The sequence below is a fragment of the Phoca vitulina genome, unplaced genomic scaffold (genome assembly GCF_004348235.1).
Source record: "Phoca vitulina isolate PV1807 unplaced genomic scaffold, GSC_HSeal_1.0 scaffold85, whole genome shotgun sequence".
Lineage (NCBI taxonomy): Eukaryota > Metazoa > Chordata > Mammalia > Carnivora > Phocidae > Phoca > Phoca vitulina.
Genome location: NW_022589788.1, coordinates 3,890,101 through 3,911,429, shown reverse-complemented (window position 1 = coordinate 3,911,429; position 21,329 = coordinate 3,890,101). Strand labels below are relative to the sequence as shown.

The 21,329-nt window shown below is 56.4% G+C and overlaps 1 protein-coding gene across 1 annotated transcript in view; it reads left to right on the top strand.

Annotated features, from left to right (window-relative positions):
- SORCS2 (sortilin related VPS10 domain containing receptor 2) overlaps positions 1 to 21,329 on the top strand; it is a 448,684-nt gene that overhangs the window by 173,005 nt on the left and 254,350 nt on the right. Inside the window, exon 3 of the mRNA XM_032395519.1 lies at positions 4,394 to 4,461. Coding sequence (XP_032251410.1) covers positions 4,394 to 4,461 — 68 coding nt within the window. The remainder of the gene's footprint in view (positions 1 to 4,393; positions 4,462 to 21,329) is intronic.

The window sequence follows — 21,329 nt, the reverse complement described above, 5'->3', positions numbered from 1 at the left end:
CTCCTCTCAGACTGGCAGATCTGCTCGTGCCACGTAAGGGTCCCCTGCTGGTTGGTGGCTCTGCTGCGTCCTCCAGCTGCAGGGCTGTTTCCAGGAGCTTTGAGGGACAGACCCGCCGCCTTGTTTCTAAGTGCGTTGTGCAGGCTCTTCGCAGAACAGGGGAGTGAAGGGCACGTCAGGTGTCGTGGGGGCAGCGACTCACCGTCTGGGTCTGGAATTGGCTTGTGGCGGCGGGGGGAGGCGGGCTGGTAGTGGCCGAGGAGGGGGCTCAACAACCCGCAGAGGGTCTCTGCATGAGTTAGGGTTTCTTTTCCTTCTTGGGGAGAGAGCCCTGGACTGCCTCTCAGCAGAGGACCAGGCTGGTGAGGCCCACGGCTCCCGTCCCCGGACGCTTACCCCTGGGCCCCAGATGGGGCTCTCAGGAGACCCGGGCCTGCCCCTGCTGAGCCCCCTTCCCTTCTTTGAATCTGTTTCTCCATTTCTAAAGGCAGGCTTTGGATGAAGCCGTACCAAGTTCCACTGGGCTCCGGCGTTATATCTGATGCCTTCTTCCAGCCCCCATCAGCCTGTCCTCCCGCTTCCCTGAGCCGGGGGTGAGATTGAGCAGGGTCGGTAGGACTAGGTGTCCACAGACACACTCCAACCCCATGAGGGGCTGGAGGGGGATTCAGACTGGGCCATGTCAGGCCCAGCTATGCTATTCACAGGGTCCAATGCATTGTGAAAACATAGGGCCCTTTGTTCAAACATTTTTAAAGAATTTCAAGATGGGGACAGCAGAGCAAAACCAAGAGCAGGCCATTCTGAGTGGGAGGCCCTGGGGGGCTGCTCGGGTCACACCCCAGCCCACTGGTCCTGGCTACCTGGCACACTCCGGCTGGGGACACCTCGTGTGTGCTGTCCCTGGGAAGGGGGTGGGCTTCACCCCACCAGGATTCTTGAGATCCCTCCCCTGAGGCTTGGGCAGGGATTGCTGTGAATGAGCTGGGGGTCTCAAGAACGGGGCAAGTTCTGGACCCTCAGGTGGTGTTTGTTGGTGTCAGAAAGAGAGGGTGGTCCAGGGGGATGGGCTCTGGAGGGTTTCCCCCCCGACTCCCTGGCAACAGGGGGTAGCGGGGTCAGCTGGGGTTGGCTGTGGCCATGGCCTGAAGGACTGTCTCCTGCCTGGATTTGCTTCTGGGCAGGGATATTCATTCATTCATTCAATGAATATTGGTGAACTCTTGCTCTGTGCTAAGCCCTGGGAATTCGGGTGGAACGAAGTGGATCATGTCCCCTCCCTGATGGAGCCCATAGCCCAGCAGCCTCAAGGAGGAACAGGGCTGGGAAGTCCAGAGAGCTCGGCTTCTCTCACTGGAGTCACGGGTTGGCTGGACCTAGGGGACGGGTCATCCGGGGAATCAGGAGCAGCACCCCCACTATGATCCCACCCACCTCCTGGGCCTGGGGGGGGGGCTGGAAGTGAGGAGAGGAGACACAGGGCTGACGTGGGACCCGTCCTCCCTCTGCAGGGGCAGTTCTCAATCCTGATCTCCTCCTTGGGCATTCCTGACTGTCTGGAAGGAGTTGTGTGGGCGGGCGGTGGGCTCGGGATGGGAGGAGACCGTTGGCGACGGCTGGGGCACAGAAACCCCAACTCTCGTTCCAGATTTTTCTCCCACCTGGATCAAAGCACCCCAGAGCTGTGGAAATAGGCCAGCCACTAGAAAATGGTTCCCGGGATATTTTCATTTCCAAAGCTGTTAACAGAGGACCCCCAGATGGGCAGCCCATAGTTTTTAGTTCTTTGAACAACTCTCAAAAAGTAATGAAAACATGGGGCCCTTGTTCAAACACTTGGGAGAATTTCAGGATGGTATCCGCAGCGCAGATGGTGGAGACCTGGCCTTGCCCCGAGCGCTGAGGAGCATCGCCCGGGCTCCCAGGTGGCCTCAGGTGCTCGCTGGCTGTGCGCACGGCGCTTACGCTCTCTCTGCTTTCGTTCCTTCATCTGTCAGTGCGGATGATACCTGCAGCTGCCCCCTGGGTCCCCGGTGTAAAGAGGGTTGATGTGTGTGGGCTGAGTCACCCGGGGCGGTGCGTGGGTCGGGGACAGAGCTGACACCAGCGAGCGTGAGCGAGAGCGTGGCCCCTTCTCGGTGGCTCCTCACTCCGGCATCCTCACCATCACAGGGAGCTGGGTATTACTTCCTCTTGGCAGGTGGGGAACTGAGGTACGTCAGGCTTGGAGGGGCTGACCGCAAAGCAGAGGGCTCCTTCCGCCACCAGCTGCAGAGTCAGGGGTGCGTGCCGGGCTCCCCCAGGGCTGACCCCTCTTGGGGGGCTCCTGGTCTCAGCCCTGGGCGAGGACGGCCCCGGTTCCTGGCCTCCGGAGCCCAAACGCTCATTCAGCTTCCTGGGTCATGGTGGTACCAGCAGAGCGATTCTGTCCCCTTGCACGAGGAGTGGACGGTGTGTATTCTAGATGGCAGAGGGTGGCTTGTGAGTAGATGGCCAGGGCAGGGGGACGGGGCCCTGGCCCGGGGCACTCGTCTCTCCTGGCTTCATTGCCTTAGTCATGTCAGCAGGAGCCGCGCCCAGCGCTGGGACATGAAGCAAGACACAGCCCCCTCCCCCAAAGGGCTCATCATCAAATGGTGGAAACCGGCCCCAGGAACGGTGCTGGAGGGGAGAGTGCAGGGTCTGGGGAAGTGTGGGGGGCATGGACCAGGGGAGGGGCTTGGAAGACTTCCTGGAGGTGCTGTTTGTTAGACTGAGGTCGGAGAGTCCAGGAGGAATTACCCAAGGAATTTGGGCGGCAGGAGGAGGGTGGGCCTAAGTGGAGAGCCCTGCCCAGAAGGGGGTGCGCAGGGACTAGCCCCGCCTAGAGAGGGGCCCCAGGGCAGGAGTCCCAGCAGCAGAAACCACTGGACAAGGAGCTCAGCCTGCAGAAGGGCCGGAGCGCCATATTAGGGGGTGAGCTCCCCATCCCTTGAAGTGTGTGGGCAAGGCTCCGATAGCAGGGGCGTGATAAGGATATTGGTTGAGGATTTCACCCTGGAGGGGCTGGATTAAACAGACTTTGAGGTCCCCTCCAGCTGTCACCCTCTGGCTCCTCGAAATCCCCTCTGGGAACAGCAAGACTATAAAATATAAATCAATAGGTTAAAAATACGCTTGTCTCCTACACGTCCAGGCCCTGTCACTCTGCCTGCCTCCCTCGGTCTTTGGAGGATTCCTGCTCTGCTCGGGCAGCCCGAGAACCCGGCAGGAGAAAATTGCTTTGTTCCCAAGTAGGGCAGGGCTGATCGCGCCTCCGCGGACGGGGCCTCGAGTTTGTTTTTGATCATCGCTGCCTCCCCGCCTCATGCCTTCCCTGCTTTCATCACCGGGCAAAGGAAGATCAGCCAGACCGCGTGTGGGGGCAGCCGCGCCCCCAAACCCGAGAGCCCAGGAGGTCGTGCTGACCCCAGATTAGCTGGGCTAAGGGCTCTGCCGGGAGCAGTGGGGAGGGTGTTCCCCGGTTACCTCCCGGGGTTCCCATGGCAATGGGAGTGTTAGGAGCAGCTAATAGGGACTGGTAAGGAGTGAAATGAAATTTGATGTATGGGAAAATGCATCAGCCAGTGAAGTAATTGGGGAGAAGGCGCTTCTCCCCCCGGCCAGGCAAATCCTCACTTCCTTTCTGTTGTTCTTGTTCCTCCGCGTGTCTGCGAGAACTTTTGGGTGCTCTTAAATACAGGTGTTGTCATGAGGACGAGCAGTTGCCTTTGCTGCAGGGGCGTGAGATGGGACAGGCTTGGTCACGCGGGGCGCAGTGCGTGTGATGAGTCGTTCAGCAGCCTCGAAACTGCGTGGGCGCCGTCGATGGTGTGGGGCCCACCGCCGGCCTGCTGGGCTGTTCTCGGGCCTTCCACACCCTGTGTCTGGCTCTGCCATCAGCCAGCGCTCAGAGGGGAGTAACCACAGCCCGCCCTTCTGGGGCCTCCTCTTGTCTTGGGTGCAGCCCCGGTGGGTGTTCTTGGCTGTTCTCCAAGTCCCCATCTTCAGAAGCCTTGTCAGATGTGTTCTCTGCCCAGCCTGGGCCACCCCCACGGCTGTCCCTTTGGCCCCAGTTTGAGATGGTCCAGGGCTGGGTTTGAATGTTTCCTGGCAGCTACCAGGTGGACCTCATGGGATTGGGATGTTCCCAAAGTCACTGTGAAGAGCGGGGTGAGGTTTCGGAGCAGACGGAAGCCTTGTGTCTAGGCGCTCTGCTGCAGGGTGGCTGGAGACCCCGGGATGCCTGACAGAAAGGCCTAGGCAGCTGAGGCTTGACACAATGCCCCAAATCCTGCGAGGTGGTCGGGGGGTGTCATCATATTCCTTTTTCAGAGCCTTGGAACCCACTGATTTCTCTCTGTTGCCACCACAGGTGATCTTGATCCTGACGAAGTATTACCATGCAGACATGGGGAAGGTTCTGGAAAGTTCTCTGTGGCGGTAAGTCACCCTGAGGGTGGGCCTTTCTCCTTATGCACCTGCACGTCTCCCTGGGCCGAGGGCCGAGACCCCCACGCCCGGCTAGAGCATCCCTCTGAGTTGACGGTCTCCCAACTTCCTTTTGGCTACACAATGCGTGTAAGAGACATGGAGGGCGATTGAGGGTTTCGTCGGTGGGCACACACAGCCCTGGAGAAGAGACAGCCCTTTAGAAAGCGTCTTCGCTTGCTTTTCTTTCCGTGTTTCCTCCCCCCTTCCTTTTCTCATCCCCGGAGGAAGAGGGTTTGCATTGTGAATTCAGGTCAGTGCACAGATGCCCTCCATCCATGCCCTGGGCTTCAGACGCGGCTCCCAGAGCCCACCAAATACGCTGATTACCCTCGTTGTTCAGACATGTTTTTTTCTTCCTGGCTCAGCTGAAGACCTTGGTAAATAAATAACCCACCGGCGTCGGGGGATATCTCTTTATATGAGAGACGTGAATTCAGCCCAAGAACATTAAGCAGCCCCTTTGATGTTTTAAACGAGGTGGGAGAGAAGGAGGTTTTGAGAAATCATTTCGGTTACTATCGTCTTCGATATTTACACCTGCTCTCCCGGGAAGGGGGAAGGGAGGCTCCCAGCGTCCCGGGCTGTCCTTTCAAAGCTTTTCTCGGGCGAGGATTCTGTTTCCTGCAAGCGCCGTTCGCCGCTCCCACGTTCACTGGGTGTTGAGCCGTTTTGGTTTTCAAGATGTGTTTCTCAAGTAATAATTAATTCATTTTTCTATTTGAAATCCATAAACAACACCCAAACCTGCTCATCAGGACTCCTGTGTGTGTGTGTGTGTGCGGCCCCCTCGAGTTGATTTATTTTTGGCTTTTGGCTTTGCTTCTAGGGCAGGAGCATGATGATTGATTCTGTTGGCTCTTGGGGGATTTCCGTGATGCTTTGGGAAGGTGTTGAAATGGCACCTCGAGCTGGGTCCTTTCCTTGTTGTATAAGGGATGGTGTCGCCTTGGGGCCAGCTGGCCTGGTCACTGGGGGTGCTCATGGTGCTGAGTGTGGGGAGTAAGCCACTTGTACTGCCCTGCGTTCTTCTTACCCCTCTAGCCTGAGCACCTCTGCTAGCCGGCTCCTCTCAGCCGGGCTCACCCCGTAGATGCCCCAGCCTGCCCCTCAGTTCCCCCACCAGCCTCAGGGAAAGGAGTCCGCATCCTGCAAAGAGGACAGATGTTGTCCTGCCCGCCCCCCCCATGACCTCATGTGTTGGTGGATTTTCATCTTGTGCCTCAAAGCAGCTCGCCCACCAAGGAGAGGTAGGAGGGTTGCTTTCAAAAATGCCACTCAGTGTCGTGGGAGGTGCTCGGCATTTGGGATGAGGGTGGAAAATGGCCTGAGAGCTACAGTCCCAGCGACGTGTCGTTGTAGCCCTTCGAGGGTTTGTGTTCTGGGACTGGTTTCAGGCTGAGGCCCCCCGGGGAAGGGCTGGCCCGTGGAGGGCGTTTCCCCTCGCTAGGTGGGTGGTCCAAGGACAGGTGCCCGGGCTACACAGTGAACAGAGGCACCCAAGTCTTCTCTTCTCCCAAGCAGATTTCTGTAGCCCCCTCGTCGGCCCGGCCTGCCGCATGCTGAGTCCTGAAGTGGGGGCTCTTCCTTCCTCTGCACCCGCTGACCATCCCGAGTGCCGGGGGTCCTCCACTCTCTGCAGCATCTCCGCGGGCCGCACACGGGGGAGACGGGGTGTCGTAAATGTTGTTTTGACAGTGAACAGCCCTCCCGGTGTGATCTGTGCCCACGGGACAGAGCTGCCCATCCTCATGGGGGACACGGTGGGGACGGTGGATTTGGGCCAGCCCCGTGGCGCGGGGGCCAGGCCTTCTTGCTTACGGGCTCCAGACTCAGATTTTTCAGATGCAAGTAGAGAAGCCGAGAGAAAGGCCAACCACCCACCTCGGGGATGCTCCGACGGGGGCTCCCTCCGCTCTGCCCTGAGCCTCGGGTCCTGACCTGCCCCTGCCTCGGAGAGTGTGCACCCAGCCAGCCGAACTGAAACGTCCCTAGAAGGGCGCACAGTCTCGTTGGAGGTTTTCTCCAAAGCAATCAACAGACTTTAATTCTCCGTGTTCTCATCGCTGTCTGTACGCAGATATTTCCTCTCCCTTATTAAAAATACATGCAAAGGCATTAGTCATGTCAGGATCACCCCCGTCTCCGTTCAGCGCCATTCCTTCCTGTTTATCTGTCTCACGCGGACGTATTTATAGAGTCAGATGTGGAATAGCGTCTCGCGTTCTCCTTTCTTCACGCATCTGTTTCCAGTTTGTCCCTGTGGGCCCGTGTCCGTATCAGCGCGCTCTGGGGCCGCAAACTCACGGGGGAGTAGGTTCCTTCCGATGCTAAGCCACGCTGCCACCATAAAGCATGTAGACGTGTGGTTTTCCTCCTCATTTTGTTCCCTGGGCGGAATCTCGGGGAGTGACAACTGAGCCAGAGAGCGAGCCAGAGGGTGAGCGGTTCCCGGCGGGCTGGCCTGCACTTGCTAGGCCCCGCGGTGCGAGGCCGCTCTCCTTTGTGTCCCTTGGGTTCTTGGCGAGGGTGAGCAGCTTCTGTGTTTACCTGCCACTCACACTTGGTCTTGTGAGCACGATCGGCTCATATGCTCTCTATCTGGGGACTTGGGTGAGCGTCTTTAGAAGTGGAAAGATTGCCACTGGTCTTGCGTGGGATGCCACGGCTCCGCCATCTGCCGTACAAGGCCCGCGTGGATGGGGGCTGGCAGAGCCCGTGCCTGGAGCGCGCGTATTAAAGCCATGCTCAGTGGACGCGCCCCCAGCCTCCCAAGGATTCTCCTGTGTAGTCGCCAGCAACACATTTTTTTTTAAAGATTTTATTTATTTATTTGGCAGAGAGAGAGAGAGCGAGAGCACAAGCAGGGGGAGCAGCAGGGAGAGGTAGAGGGAGAAGCAGGCTCCCCGCTGAGCAGGGAGCCCGATGCGGGGCTCGATCCCGGGACCCTGGGACCATGACCTGAGCTGAAGGCAGACACTTAACCGTCTGAGCCACCCAGGCCCCCCGCCATCAATACATTTTTAATGACAGGTATGGTATTTACATTCTGGAAATGGCTCCCTGAAATCTAAGCTGAGTGCATCTTTCATTGTCCCACATTTCATGGGCCGCACGTCAGCAGCATCTGCCCCCAGTGGGCTTCGCTGATCCAACAGCCTGCCCCTTTCTTCGGGGTGGGGCCGCAGTGAGCCCGTCCCTGGGAGAGCAGGTTGGCTTCAGAGCTGGTCCCCACCAGCCCCTTCCGACCCGGAGCCCCAGGGCTGAGGGCAAGAGGAGGAGCACTCTCGCTCAGACCAGCCTGCCCGGCACTTGCCTGATGTCCGTTGTGGGAAGGCCCTGGGGCCACTGGAACAAAGGATGAAAGCAACAGGAGTTTGTTCTCTCGCAGCCCCCAGACAGAGGTGTGGGCGGGGCTGGGCTGCCCCTGAAGCTCCAGAGCAGCGTCCTTCCTGTCTCTTCCCACTCCTGCGGCTGAGGGCACTCCAGGCCCTGTCCCCGTGGCCTCTCCTTTGTGTGTCCTCCTCTGTGTGTGCCTTACGAGGACACTTGCCGTTGGATTTAGGGCCCACCCGGGTGATCCGGGGTGATCTCATCTCAAGAGCTCTAACTTAATTACACCCACAACCACCCTTTTTCCACATGAGGCCATGCACCGTCTCTGGAGGTCATGGACACATGGGCTTGGCTCTGCCGTTCAGCTCACTGCCCGGTCATCACCCCTCTGGCCACACCACCCAGATCTGACTTCCTAAATGGCTCTTGCACGTGTCCCTCGTTCTCCATCCTCAGCTGTGCTCCCTTTCCTCTGCTTCATCCTTGGTGGGGCCCCGTAGCCCTTCCCAGCTCCTCCCCCTGCTGCCCCTCCCATCCTCTCCCCTTGAGGTGCACACACGCCCACGGTCTGGTCCTGCTCACTCGTCCCTGCTGGCTTCCCAAGGCTGACACCCGTGCGTCCCAACCCTCCTTGTCTGGGCGCAGGGGATTTCAGCAGCCAGAGCCGGAAGCTACAGAGGCAAGCGTGGAACGTGGGCACTCACGGGCCAGTGGAGAGTTGATGTTCAGTTTGTGTCTACTCCGGGGTAGAGCCGCGGCGATTTCAAGGTGAAGATAAATAGTGTTTGGAATAGGAAACTAAGAACGACATGATCTGTAGAGGCTCCTATGCCCCCGCTCCCAATACCCTGCCTGTAGGAGGATGTCGTTCGGTTAACAAGGGGCTGGGGGACACGGGGCGGCCAACGGGAACTGAGGGGGTTCCCAGGACGCTGGGCCAGCAGCTTGAAAACTGAGACCATTCCTGGGCAAACAGACGAGGGGCACCCCTGAAACAGAGTGGAGGCCATGTCCCCAGCCGAGCCCGCCCGGGATCCGCAGCTTGGAGCGGGGATTTGCTACCATCTGCTTGACCAGCCTCTGCAGGAGGTCTTGAGACATTGTTCTCCTAGATGCTCCTCTGCCCACGATGGTTTGTCTGTTCAAGTTCTGTATGCGACCTGGGCTGTATACGTAAGAATGTAAGATTGTTCACACCCCTCAAGAACCGGTTTTTGCCCCCTTAACGGTGATTTTGTCTCCAGCTGAAAATCCATCTCCTAAAGAAGAGCTTCCCTCACATTCTCAGGTGCGTGGGAATCACTTGGGGTCTTGTTAAAATTCGGATTCTGATTCCTGCGTCAGGGTTGGGGCCCGAGGCTCTGCATTGTCCACAGGTTCCGGGTGATGCTGATGTTGCCGGCCCCTTGGGCACACTCGGAGGAGCAGGGCCCTGCTGGTTCTGGGGCCACCGGGGAGGCCCGCACTGGGCATGGTTGGGGCTACGGCAGGGCAGAGGGTTGGGTGCTCCCACGTGGTGCTGTTGTCCAGCTCGGGCTGGGTCCTGAGAGGCCCATTTGGTGTCCCTGCAGCTGAATCCCAGATGGCCAGTGAGGCTCAGCTGCCTCATAAACGCTCTCAGGAAGGTAGATGCAAACCACCGAGGTTTGAGCAACATACGATGTGTAGATAACGGGGTCATCAGTGGGAGGTATGAAGGTCACTTAGAAAGCTCTCAGGAGCTACGGCCACTCTGGCCGGGCCTTGGACGATGCAGACTCAGTGTGGAGACTCCCTGGAAGCCCCCCAGGTGGGATCAGCCCCAGGATGGGTGGACTTAGAACATCTCCTTGCAGGCTTCGCTGGGCACTGGGGTCTGCCGGTCTGCGTCTCTAACAGGTGCCCACAAGCTGCCATGGTTGCTGGGCCAGAGACCACACTTAGAGTAGCCAGGGGTTTGGCCGCTTACGAGTGAGGCTTAGCATCCTGCGGTGGCTTCCCTGGGCACTTGCACAAGCCACGTCCCCTGGCTCCTACCCCCTCCCCGTCCCGGCTCCTCCCACTCTCCCCCTTGCTCCTCCGTCTCCAGCCGGCCTGCTGCCGGAACCTTCGGGATGCCCGGCTCGGTCCGTGTGAGGGGGCAGTGCCTATTGGGGCTGCCAGCCTGGCATGCACTTGGCACTGACCCTCAGGTACTAGCCCCTTGTGGACATTTAGTCTCAGTCTGAGCCTCTTTTCTTCAAAGAGACCAGCCACCACTCAGTACAGAGCAGCCCCGGACATTCTTCATCACATCTCTGCTTGCGTGCGGGAGTTCTTGTGTCTGGTTTGTCCCCTCTCCCCGCACCCAGAATGTGTGATTATTGAGGATGGAGACCAGTCGGGTCCACCTTGATGATCACTGGATGCCCGGCATTTATCACAGATCTGCCACAGGCTGGGCATCGGATGCATGGATGGACAGATGGATGATAGGTGGACAGATGGACGTGTGGATGGGTGGATGGATGGACACGTGATTGATGGACTGATGGCTGGGTGGATGGGTGGAGGTATGGTGATATTGTTCTTGGGAAATACGTGACCTAGAGAACCTTTACATCTACAGGGCCATCCTGGGGGATGGTGTGGGGGCCAGGAGCACAGAGTTGGCTCTGAGGCTGTCGTGCAGAGTAGGAGGGGACTGGGAGCATCCTGAGCCAGGGAGAGAGTGGACCTCGGCCCACCTTTCCCTGCCCTGCTGCTCTCTGCTGTGGCGCAGCCCCTGGGACTGCCCGCAGCCTCACACGGAGCACGGCCGTGGGCAAAGCCACGTGAAATGGCAGCCCCAGGCCCATGGCCCACTTGACATTGTGCCAGCCTCATCTCTGAACCGGGATGTATGAAGGCCACGCCAGCCCTACTGTTCCCCTGGCACGTGTGACCTTGGGCAGGACCTTCAGCCAGAGGCAACCTCAGGAATACTGGGGTGGGCGTGGGTCTCAGCTTTTCTCCCAGAGTGACTTGGTGGCATCCCCTCCCTTTGGTGGTTCTCTTCCTTCTATGTTGAATTAACCATGCGATCTTTATTGTATACAAGAGTCGTAGAATGGACTGGGTACCATGTATCAGAGATAGTCCAGTGCTCACCAAGTAATCCAAGCGTTTCCTTCCTTCCCCAGCCTCCCTGGTAGTTATTTTGGGGTTGTCTGGTTAGTGTGGGCCAGTGGACGGTGAGCGGGAACAGTATGGGTGAAGCCACGGAAATTTAGAGCAGAGCCTGGGCTAGCCCAATACCGGTCCCTCACTGTCACAGATGTTAATTTTTTTCCTGCCTGGGATCTCTATCTCTTCAAGAAATGCACTCTTCCAGATTCTGATCAAGCCTGGCTCTCTCCTCCCTCCTCCCATCCCCTACACCCCGCCGTCGCCCACCCAGAAGAAACCACTGTCTTGGAATTGGTGGGGACCATCCCTGAGTATGCGTTCTATAATAACTACACATGTGTGTGTTTGTCCACAATCGATGTGTTCTACTGTTTAGCGTGTTTTAAAAATTGATATAAATGGCATCATGCTGGCTTTTGAAATCTGATCTGTACTCCCCACACGGTTTTGGTGATTTATCCGTGCAGCACACGTAAGCTGGCTGATCTGTGCATCCCCCCGCTGTGGGAGCGTAAGGATTTTTCTCCCCCCAGATTTTGTTATTCCCATCAGGGCTGCCGTGAGTGTCCACACCTGCGTCTCCAGCTTCCTTCTCCTCTCTCTGCTGCCAGCCTGTCTGCGGAGTGACTCCCGCTCTGCATCTCTGGGATCGTCGTTAGGCTTCATAGGTCTGCACTCAGGCGGGCGTGAGAGTGTAGTCCGGTGTGGTTTTATTCCGCATCTTTGTGATTCTTCATGAGCCTCGACATACTTTCCTTTGTTTATTGGCTAGTCAAGTTTCCTCCCCTGGGATTTACCTGCTTGTGTTGTACATCTTTTTCTTTTGGGTTGCTCAACTGTTTCTTAAACCCTGCCTCTCCGCTGCAAATAGCCCAAGTGCTCTCCAGGACCCTTGATTCTAAGAGGCACATCCTCAGAATGTGTCTTGAGCTCCCAGCATGTGCTGTTCATTCTTTCCCAGCAGCTTTTTTTTTTTTTTTTTAAGGTTTTTTTTTTTTTTTTGGGGGGGGGGGAGGGAGAGGGAAAACAAGTGGGGGGGGGGGGGCAGAGGGAGAGGGAGAAGCAGGCTCCCCACTGAGCAGGGAGCCCGATGCGGGGCTCCATCCCAGGGCCCCAGGATCATGACCTGAGCAGAAGGCAGATGCTTAACTGACTGAGCCACCCAGGTGCCCCTCTTTCCCAATAGCCTCTGAGAATGGTTCCTCTTATGAATGGTTTTCTTTGCCATGTTATTTTGTGTGCAGTTCTTAGAAGAGGAATTCTGTGGGATGGTGCATTAGTCAGCTACGGTGACAATAATGCTGTGTAACAAGTCACCCCAAACTCAGGGGCATGTACCCTGTACTTATCCTCACACCCCTGGGTTGACCGGTCCGGCTGCCTTGCATGGGACATGCATGGGGAGCTCTACTGGTGGGCATGGCCTGCTTCATCTGTATTTGTTCTCGGACCCAAGCTGACGGGACGGAGGCCACGAAGATGTGTTCTTCCCGCGTACCACACTGCAGCTCAAGAACCAAGCGAACCACACAAGCATGTTTATGGCTTCTACTCACCTCACATTTGCTAGAATTCTATCGCCCAAAGCAACTCACAGGGTCTAACCCCACACCAGTGCGGGAAGGGAGAGGAGCAAGGTCAATGTTTGCTGAATGACAATTGGAAGTATCACACAGGGCATGGGTGTTTCTAGAAAATACTTATTTTGTGGTCCTATAAGCTTGGTAAACACTCTTAGGTTGAAAATCAACCAGATTTCTTTGCAGTAGGACTTTGGGGATGTCTGACACATGAACGCACATTGTTTGTCTCCAGGAGGAGCTTGGGAGGCATTTTTCCATCTCATCCGAGACCATAATCTTCCATTTTGATTTTATTGAACTGTCATTTCATTTTAAATTTAAATTAAATCAAATTAATGTTAATTCCCTTTTATTTATGCATTTTAATATTTATGTATTATTTTTGTTCTGCTGAGCATTTCCTGGGATTGGTTTTCCTTGGCACCAACTTTGGGAAGCTCTGTTTCATAGATTTTGCATTCTGGTGGCGTTGGCATTTGAGATTTTCAGATCACTTCTGTTTATGTATCACGTTACTGCATGGTTACCCCATCCTATTTAAAATCAGATTTGGTTCTGTGGTCCTATGGTGTCTCCCTCTCTCTCCATTTTTCATAGATAGAATTCTAGCGTTCTGTGTTGTGACTGCAGGGTCTGGGGAGTTTGAGCCGTGAACCCCAGCCGTCCGAGGGCCTCTCGACGTGCACCAATACAAAGTAGCATCCAGTCCTTCCCTGCAGAGGTGATGACAGCCGGGGGTGGGGACGTCCATGTGGCTCAATGTCCAGGGTGAGGTGGACAGGGACGGTGTGCAGAGCGCTTCCCGAGCCGATGGCAGTCCCTCAGGGGCCCCGAGCGTCAGGGCGAACAAGGACCCTCTGTGCCGATGGAGTCTTTCCAGGCAGGTGGTGTTGAGGGTGCGCAGCCAGAGTCTCCACAGGAGATTTATAAACACAGGATGTGCTTTGCCCTTTGGTGGCCCGGAAAGAGTGGGGATTTTGGAGAGGCAGTCTTAGACTGCAAGGGGCTTCACCCCGAGGCTAACCTCGGGCCCGGCTGCTGCGTGGTCCATGCCCCGCACACATCCTGCTTCCGTTCGGGCTCCAAGACTTCACTGCCTCGCATCCTCTCCTGTCCAACCTGAGCTGGAGATGGCGACAGTGAGGATGGCAGCTAATGCGTGGACGCCGGGCACTTAGCAGGTGTCCTTCCTCCCCCCGGGGGCTCCCCCCCCCCCCCCCGCACGCCTCTCCAGGCCAGGGCTTCAGCATCACCATGGAGGGCTGAGTTTGATTTAATCAAGACACAGAGCAGATAGGGATCAAGACGGGCGCTGACTTAAAAGCTTTCAGGGTTTGAGTCTATTCAATAAATAATTTGATTTGAATCAACAGTTTGATGAGGTCAGGCTCAGAGGCCTTGCGGTGCCTGTAAAATACTCCGGAACAAGATTCGGGGTGGCTGGAAGGTCACAGGATGTTTGAGGCAATCCCTCAGCATCCCTAGCCCCAAGCCTCTTCTCCCTCCCTCTGCCCTCACTCAGGTCCTAGCTCCCCCTGTTTCAGGCACCCCCCCAAGGACTCCTCCCAGCTGGTGGTGACTGTCTTCTCTGCCTGCTGGTCCCTCCTCCTTCCTCCCTTCCCCCAACCTCTCCCTTGTTTCCTCCATGTCTCCCCACCATCATCCACTCATCCATCCATCCCCTTCTGTCTCTCTCTCCTTCATCCATTGATCTATTCATCTCCTGTGTATCCATCCCCTGTCCACCCACCAACACCCCATATCCATCCATCCATCCATCCATCCATCCATCCATCCATCCTCCATCCATCCTGTATCCATCCCCTGTCCACCCACCAACTCCCTACACCCATCCATTCATCCCTTCCTCCATCCTCCACCCCATGTGTCATCCCCTATCCAGCCACCAACCCCCTACACATCCATCCATCCATCTATCCTCCACCCTTCCTCATGCATCTCCTGTTCACTCACCAACCTCCATCCATCCATCCATCCATCCATCCTTCTATCCCCCCATCCATCTCCTGTCCACCCACCAACCAACACCCGCATCCACCCATCCTTCCATCCATCCATCTTCCATCTCCCATGTATCCGTCCCCTGTCCACCACCTCCCCATCCTCACGTCCAACCATCCAGGCTCTAGGTTTGAGTAAGGCGTGGTAAAACACCCCCAAGACCCGCAGTTCAGTAACAGGTAGAGACAAGCAAACGACCCGGGGTGATGACATGTCATCTGTACCATGATGAAGCTGAGAGAACCAGGGAAGCACTACGTGTCTGCACTCAGTTGGGTAGAGGGAGTGGTGGTCAAGGAGGACTTTTTGGAGGAAGATCCCGTCCTGGGGGTACCACCACAGTGTCCTTGTTCTTCCAGGGCAGCTCTCCCTGCCCCGCGCCTCCCGCGTGGGTGTGCTCATCTTTAGCAGCCCCAGCACCCATCTTCCCCCCCACCCCCAGCTCTGTCAGCCCCTGTGCAACACGCCTTAACAATCCTTTGGCGACCCGAGGCTGTGTTAGGGAGTACAGCTGCTGGCCCTGGCAGGTGACAGGAATATTCCGGTCCTCTGCAGCCTGGTCAAGCCTGAGTCCAGCTTCCTGGGTGGAGCCTGCCCTCGGGGAGCCACATCCCACCTGGGCTCACCCCTCGTCCTTCCTGTGGTTTCCTCCCTCCCGCTCTCTCCTGTGTCCTGCCCCTGCGACCCCATTCCTGCAGGCTGGAAAGGCCAGCCCCAGGCTCTGGAAGAGTCCAGGGAAGGAGCAGATGTGAACAGACCGCACACAGGTCCCCAGCTTCTTTGGGAGGGTCCTGCGGCATCTGCCCTGGGCAGGACATTTCTTCTGAGTGGAGCTCTTGCAGCGATGGTGACCGACAGCCACGCCGTGAAGGCCACCCTGTCCATCTGAGCCCACAGCACAGCCTCCCAATCCCTAGGGTCCTCCCAGAGAAATGGCAGACAGGTGCTCATTGGGGAAGGGCAGCCTGTGAATTTGGGGCCATGATCTGATTCTTGGTCCTGCATTTAGCCGAGGGCCGTCTCTTTGGTCTTCCGGACACTTGTAGATTCTCCCTCCAGAGCGCTTCCCCAGCCCCATCGGTAAAGGGCCTCCGTGGCCTCTGCCCTGCCCGGCCTCCCTGGGGTTAGCCTCCATAAGAACTCTCCCCAGCTTCCCCAGCCCTGTCCCTGCTGTGCGCAGATGTCCCCTCCCCAGCTGGGCCAGGCACCTCCCCTGGGCTCTCCCAGACCCTCTCCCACAGCCTGCTGCTCATCTCCTCTTGGGATCAGGATTCCTGTGTTCTCCACGTGGTGGAAACTCTGGAACAGACTCAGGCCCCGGGGTTTACTGAGCGGGATAAGCGTCTGCGAAACACTGTGCGCGGGTTCCGTGGTGGTCACTTCACTTTCCCTTAACCGGAAGCTACGTGCCACCATTGACCCTCTGAAGGATGTTCTTGAGGGGCGCCTGGGGGGCTCAGTCGGTGAAGTGTCTGCCTTCGCCTCAGGTCATGATCCCAGGGTCCTGGGATCGAGTCCTGCATTGGGCTCCCTGCTCAGCCAGGAGTCTGCTTCTCTCTCTCCCTCTGCCCCTCTCCCCTGCTTATGCTCTCTCTCACTCTCAAATAAATAAAGTCGTTTTTAAAAAAGAAAGATGTTCTTGATAAGGATGTTGCTAAATTCTTCTCCAGAAAATTCTCCCTTAAAAAAAAATCTTTTTTAAAAAAATTATAATCTATGATTATCATAGAGATTTTGGAAACCATAACATGCATGAGGCATAAAAACAATCCCGCGTTCACCCACCTTATGAGGTTACAGCTGTTAATATTTGAGATCAGTGTTCTCACTAGTCTTTTTTCAGATGCAGATATATACATGTTTTATAAATCTTAGATCCCAATTTAATGTTATGTCTTAAACATTTTCCTATGCTCCTGCATATTTTCAAACTGCTGTTTTTAGTGGCCGTGTAATAAACTCTTAGCAGAAGGAGGTATTATTTATTTAACCAAATACTCGTTTTCAGACATTGGCGTCATTTTCAATTTCCAGCCGCGTAAAGATGTAAAGCAGACTGCGGTGAGTGGCCCGTCTGCACGTTGTCCCCATGTCTCTGAGGACCTTCGTAGGGCCAACTCTTGAGCACGGGCTTCCTTTGGTGCCTGTTGGATCTCAGGGAGCTGGGATCCCAGCGTGTGTCTGAGCCTGGAGGTGTGTCTCCGAGGCTGTTGTTGGTGCCAGGCGGGAAGCCGGGGAGAAATCAAAGCACCATGTAGGCAGGAGGTGATGAGATGCACGCTGGGAGAACTGCATCCTGTCCTGGTGCAAATGTTCCTCCAGCTAAGGAAAGCCAAGGCGGCAAGGCCAGGGTGCACTGTCGTCCTGCGCACCCCGCGAGTGGATGGAGGCCTTTGGCCTTGACCGGCCCGGGCCCCGTCACTTCCCAGGTGCTTCTTGAGGTCCTGCGGTGTGTCAGGCACCGTTCTAGGTCTCAGAGACTCAGAGCGAGTGGAACACAGGCGTCTACCCCCTGGGACATCACTGAGCCGTGGGAGAACAGGGGATCCGGGGTGGGGCCCCCCGGTATGTGAAGCTCTGTGAGGCCTGGCTGAGCCTCAGGGGCTGTGGTGTCCCGGCTTGCTGGACATGTGGGGACAGCGTCCCATAAAAGGGACTCTTGGAAACAGGTTCTGAGGGATGAATAGAAGTTCGCCCGGCAGAAAGGGGAGGTGAAGCAGGGGAAGGGAATCAAGGCAGTAGGAGAGGCACGCAGTGGCGTAGAGTCTGGGGATGCCCAGGGCTGGGGAGAGCCCCCCAAAAGTAGCCAGCCTGGTGCACTCCATACATTCATTTTCTTTTGCTGAGGTAACGAGTTATCACACACCTAGTGGCTTAAAACAAGCCAGATTCATTACCATGTAGTTCTGGAGGGCACAGGTGTGATATGGGTCCCACTGGCTAAAGCCAAGCCTTCCCTTCCTGAGACGTTAGGGGAGAGTCTGTATCCTGCCATTTTGCAGCTGCTGGAGGCCCCCTGTGTGCCTTGGCTCGCAGTCCCTCCTCCGCCCTCGCCGCCCAGCATGGCCTCTCTCTGGCCGGTCTTTTATTTCCCGTCTTTCTCTGACCATAGCTTGGGCAGGTCCTCCCTTTCAAGGAGCCATGTAGTTAGATCGGGCTCTCTGGGAGAATCCAAGAAGATGGCCCCATCTCAAAGTTCTCCACTTAATCGCATCAGCAAAGCCCGTTTTGCCCGTAAGGCGGCATTTGCTCAAGGATGTGGATGTGTTTGGGGGTCCATTTTTCTGTTAACCACGCTGGGCATGAAGGCATCCAGAGATGATTGTCTCTGGGTCTCTGGTCCGTTGAAAGCCTGACTGGCGCACCCTCATGAACACAAGCTACTAAGACACATTTTCAGATCATTAAATTCTGTATATATTTCTTGAGCATCCTCTTGGTGCCAGCACGTTGCCATGCTTTAGGATTGGCCATGAATGAGACACCAGCCTTGTTAGGGAGGAAGGGACTGATGGGGGGGGGGACCCACATCTGCTGTGAAGGAACCCGCAGGAGAGGGCAACTGGCCATTTCAGAGGAGGTGATATCTGCACTGGGCTTTGAAGGATGAATAGGAGTTTTCTAGGCAGACATGCAGGGGAAAGGCATTCTAGACAGAGGAAACATTTCCTGTGGAAACACGGAGGCATGAACCAGCCTGGTGGGAGGAATCTTAGGAAGCTGGGAGGGGCTAACTGTGAGGTGGTCAGAGGATGGTGGGAGACGAGGTTGGGGGGCCAGTGAGGGTTGGACCCAGGAGCCCTGTATGCATGAACAGGAGGACCAAACTCTGTCCTATAGGTGATGGGGAGCTAGGCATGGGGTTGTGGATTAGATTGAGCACATGGCTGCAGCATTGGTGGGGACAGTTGGGGGGCAATCACAAGGTTTGGGGATGCCCACCGGCAAAGTGGAATGTGGAGAGGGGGAGACCATGGGACCCCTAAGCCTCATCCCTCCTCACCCCTCCAGGACCCATTTGCGTGCAGAGACCCGGTTCCCCATTCTTTCCCCCACTCATATCCCGCACCCCTTCCTCCCCCCGCCCCACTCCTGCCTTTCCCTGCAGTCTACGGAAGAACAGAGCTGGATCCCCTGCCCTTTGCATTAAAATCGCACTCTGCCCTGGAGATTTATTGCATTTTAATAAAACTCCCTGAGTGGGTAACATATGAAAACGCTATCTTTGTTTTCTATTATGTAATAAACCTCGCTTGAGTGTGCTTTGAAGGATGGAGCCATAAACCTGTTTACAGGGCAAACGGCGTCTGGGGGACATGCTGGTGGCCGAGTGGCATCCCAGGGGTTCTCCAGCTCTGCCATTATTAGCTGGTGCTGGGGACAGTTAGTCCGTTTCTCTGAGCCCTGGTTTCCTCGTCCACAAAGAGGGAGTTGCGGAGGAGTCGAGCACGATACTCTTGGTAAAGTTTACTGAGCACGAGGGTCCAAGATTTAGCTGTTTTTATTTTGCTGTGAATGTTATTTTGTTTGGAGGTAAACACTCACATTTGTTATATTTGGGAGAAGTATGGGCACCCCAATTCTGGATGTCCCAGCTCTGCCATTCGCGAACGAACCTGGGCAAGTCACTCGCTGTGTCTGAACCCATTTGCCCACCTGTAAAATGGGTCTCTTTCCTCCAGAGCTCTGCTGAGGAGGGTGGCAGTTACTGGGGGGGCACTGTGCAAGGGACCTGATCTTCCTGGCCATGACCTGTGACCTCTGTTACAACTCCTGATGTCTGTTCCCTGCGGTTCCTGTCCTCAGACTGATGCCGGCCGTGGAGGATTCGAAGAAGGAACATCATCTTTCAGTTCAACGGGGAGTGAGCCGGAGGGCGGCCCCTGATCCAGCCTTGGGTGAAGAGGGGTTGGCAGAGGCTCCCCAGGGCAGGTGGAGAGGACTGGGGGGAGAGGCCTCTCAAGGGCTCTGGTGCTCAGCGCATCTTCGGTTGGTGGCATGGGAACATACAGGAATAAGTAAGTGGGTGGGGAAAGGGATTGTGGAGGAAGCTGAGTTTCAGGACTGGTGTCACATAATCAGACATGAGTCGGTGCCATCAGCTGGAACCCTTACTGATCTGAAACACTGTCACTCCTCCCTCCTGTCCCCTCCCTCCCTCCTATCCTCTCCCTCCTGTCCTTTCCCTTTGTCCCCTCTTCCCTCATGTCCCCTCCTCCCTCCTGTCCCCTCCCTCTCTCCTGTCCTCTCCTTCCTGTCCCCTCCCTCCCTCCTATCCTCTCCCTCCTGTCCTCTCCCTCCTGTCCCCTCCCTTCCTCCTGTCCCCTCCCCCCCATCCACTCCTCCCTCCCTGTCCTCCCTCTCTTCAGCAAGTTTTTTGGAGCACTGAGCATATTCTGGATGCACTCCTTGACTCTGGGAACTCAGGACTGAATGAGAGCGGCTCAGGGCCTCTGCCCTCATGGGGTTCCTGCGCTTCTGCACTTCCTCTCTTCTTCAGGAGATAGTGTGACAGGTGGCCAAGAGCACAGGCTTCTCAGAGTGCCGAGGAGTCCCTCTGTCTTATTAGCTGTGTGGCCTTGGGAAAGTCCCTCCCCCTCTCTGAGCCCAGGTTAGCTCAGCATCGGTCAGATGGGGACAACAGTATCGCCTGGGTCGGCGGGTCCAAGGACCCTGGAAGCGTCAGGGAATGCGGCTGTCACTGTCTCCACCTTTGCTGATGGCCTCGGGGGCTGGGGTCACTGAATTTGGCCCGAGTCCCTCTGTGTAGCGAATGTGGTCTCCAGGCCACAAGCCGGCGACTTTCTCCACCGGGCACTGGGGACAGCAGAGTTTGCCACAGGCCTGGCCCTCGAGGGGCTGGAGGCTCTGTCTTCATCTCCTGTCCCCACCCGGGTGATGCTCAGTGCTGCATTGCCCCTCTCCTGGATGACACGCCAGACCCCGAATTGGCAGGGAGTCAGGTCAGTGCCTCCCCCTCAGAGCCACGTCCCGACAGACTGTGTCACGAGCCCTACGTGTTAGATGCAACTTCTCTGTGCTATTTTCTCTGTTATGTTGATCATAATCTCTCAGGAATTAAATGCAGTATTTGTAATGCTGTTATGTTAATCAAGTTCTCATTTCCAAACCTTGGTATAGTTTCTTCCTTTACGGCGCGTCTGTGCGTCCCACCAGGCGCGGGCGTCAGGGGGCTGTGTCCTTGCCTGGCTTCACTCTTGCCGCAGGGCCTAGAACAGTGCCTGGTGCCCAGGAGCTCTCTGCCCGTGGAGTCGAAAGCAGAGACTGGACGTTCTGCTTGGCTGGTCTGTGAGCTGCTCAGGGGGGCGGGGGGCAGGTCAGTTTCCTGCTGGGGACCAGACTGGGACCAGAGCCCAGCACCTGGTGTGTCTTCAGGCAGAGTCCGTGCTCAGGAGACCCAAGCCGCCTTCTCAGGGGTGTGAGCTCTAGGAACAGTGGGGTGCTGGTAAATGTTAACAACCAGCACCCCAGGAAAGAACCCTAATGTGTAGTGCTTACCAGCATCCATGGTGTAAGTTCTCCCACCACGGCCAATCTCAAGCTACAATGGAGTTTGGAGGAGACGTGCATCATTGGCTCTAGCTAGCGGGTGTGAGCTGATCTAAGCTGGTGTGAGCCAGAGTAAGCCGGTGTGAGTTGGGGTGAGCTGATGTGAGCCATTGTGAGCTGATGTGAGCCAACGTGAGCTGACGTGAGCTGGTATGAGCCAGAGTGAGCTTGTGTAAGCTGATG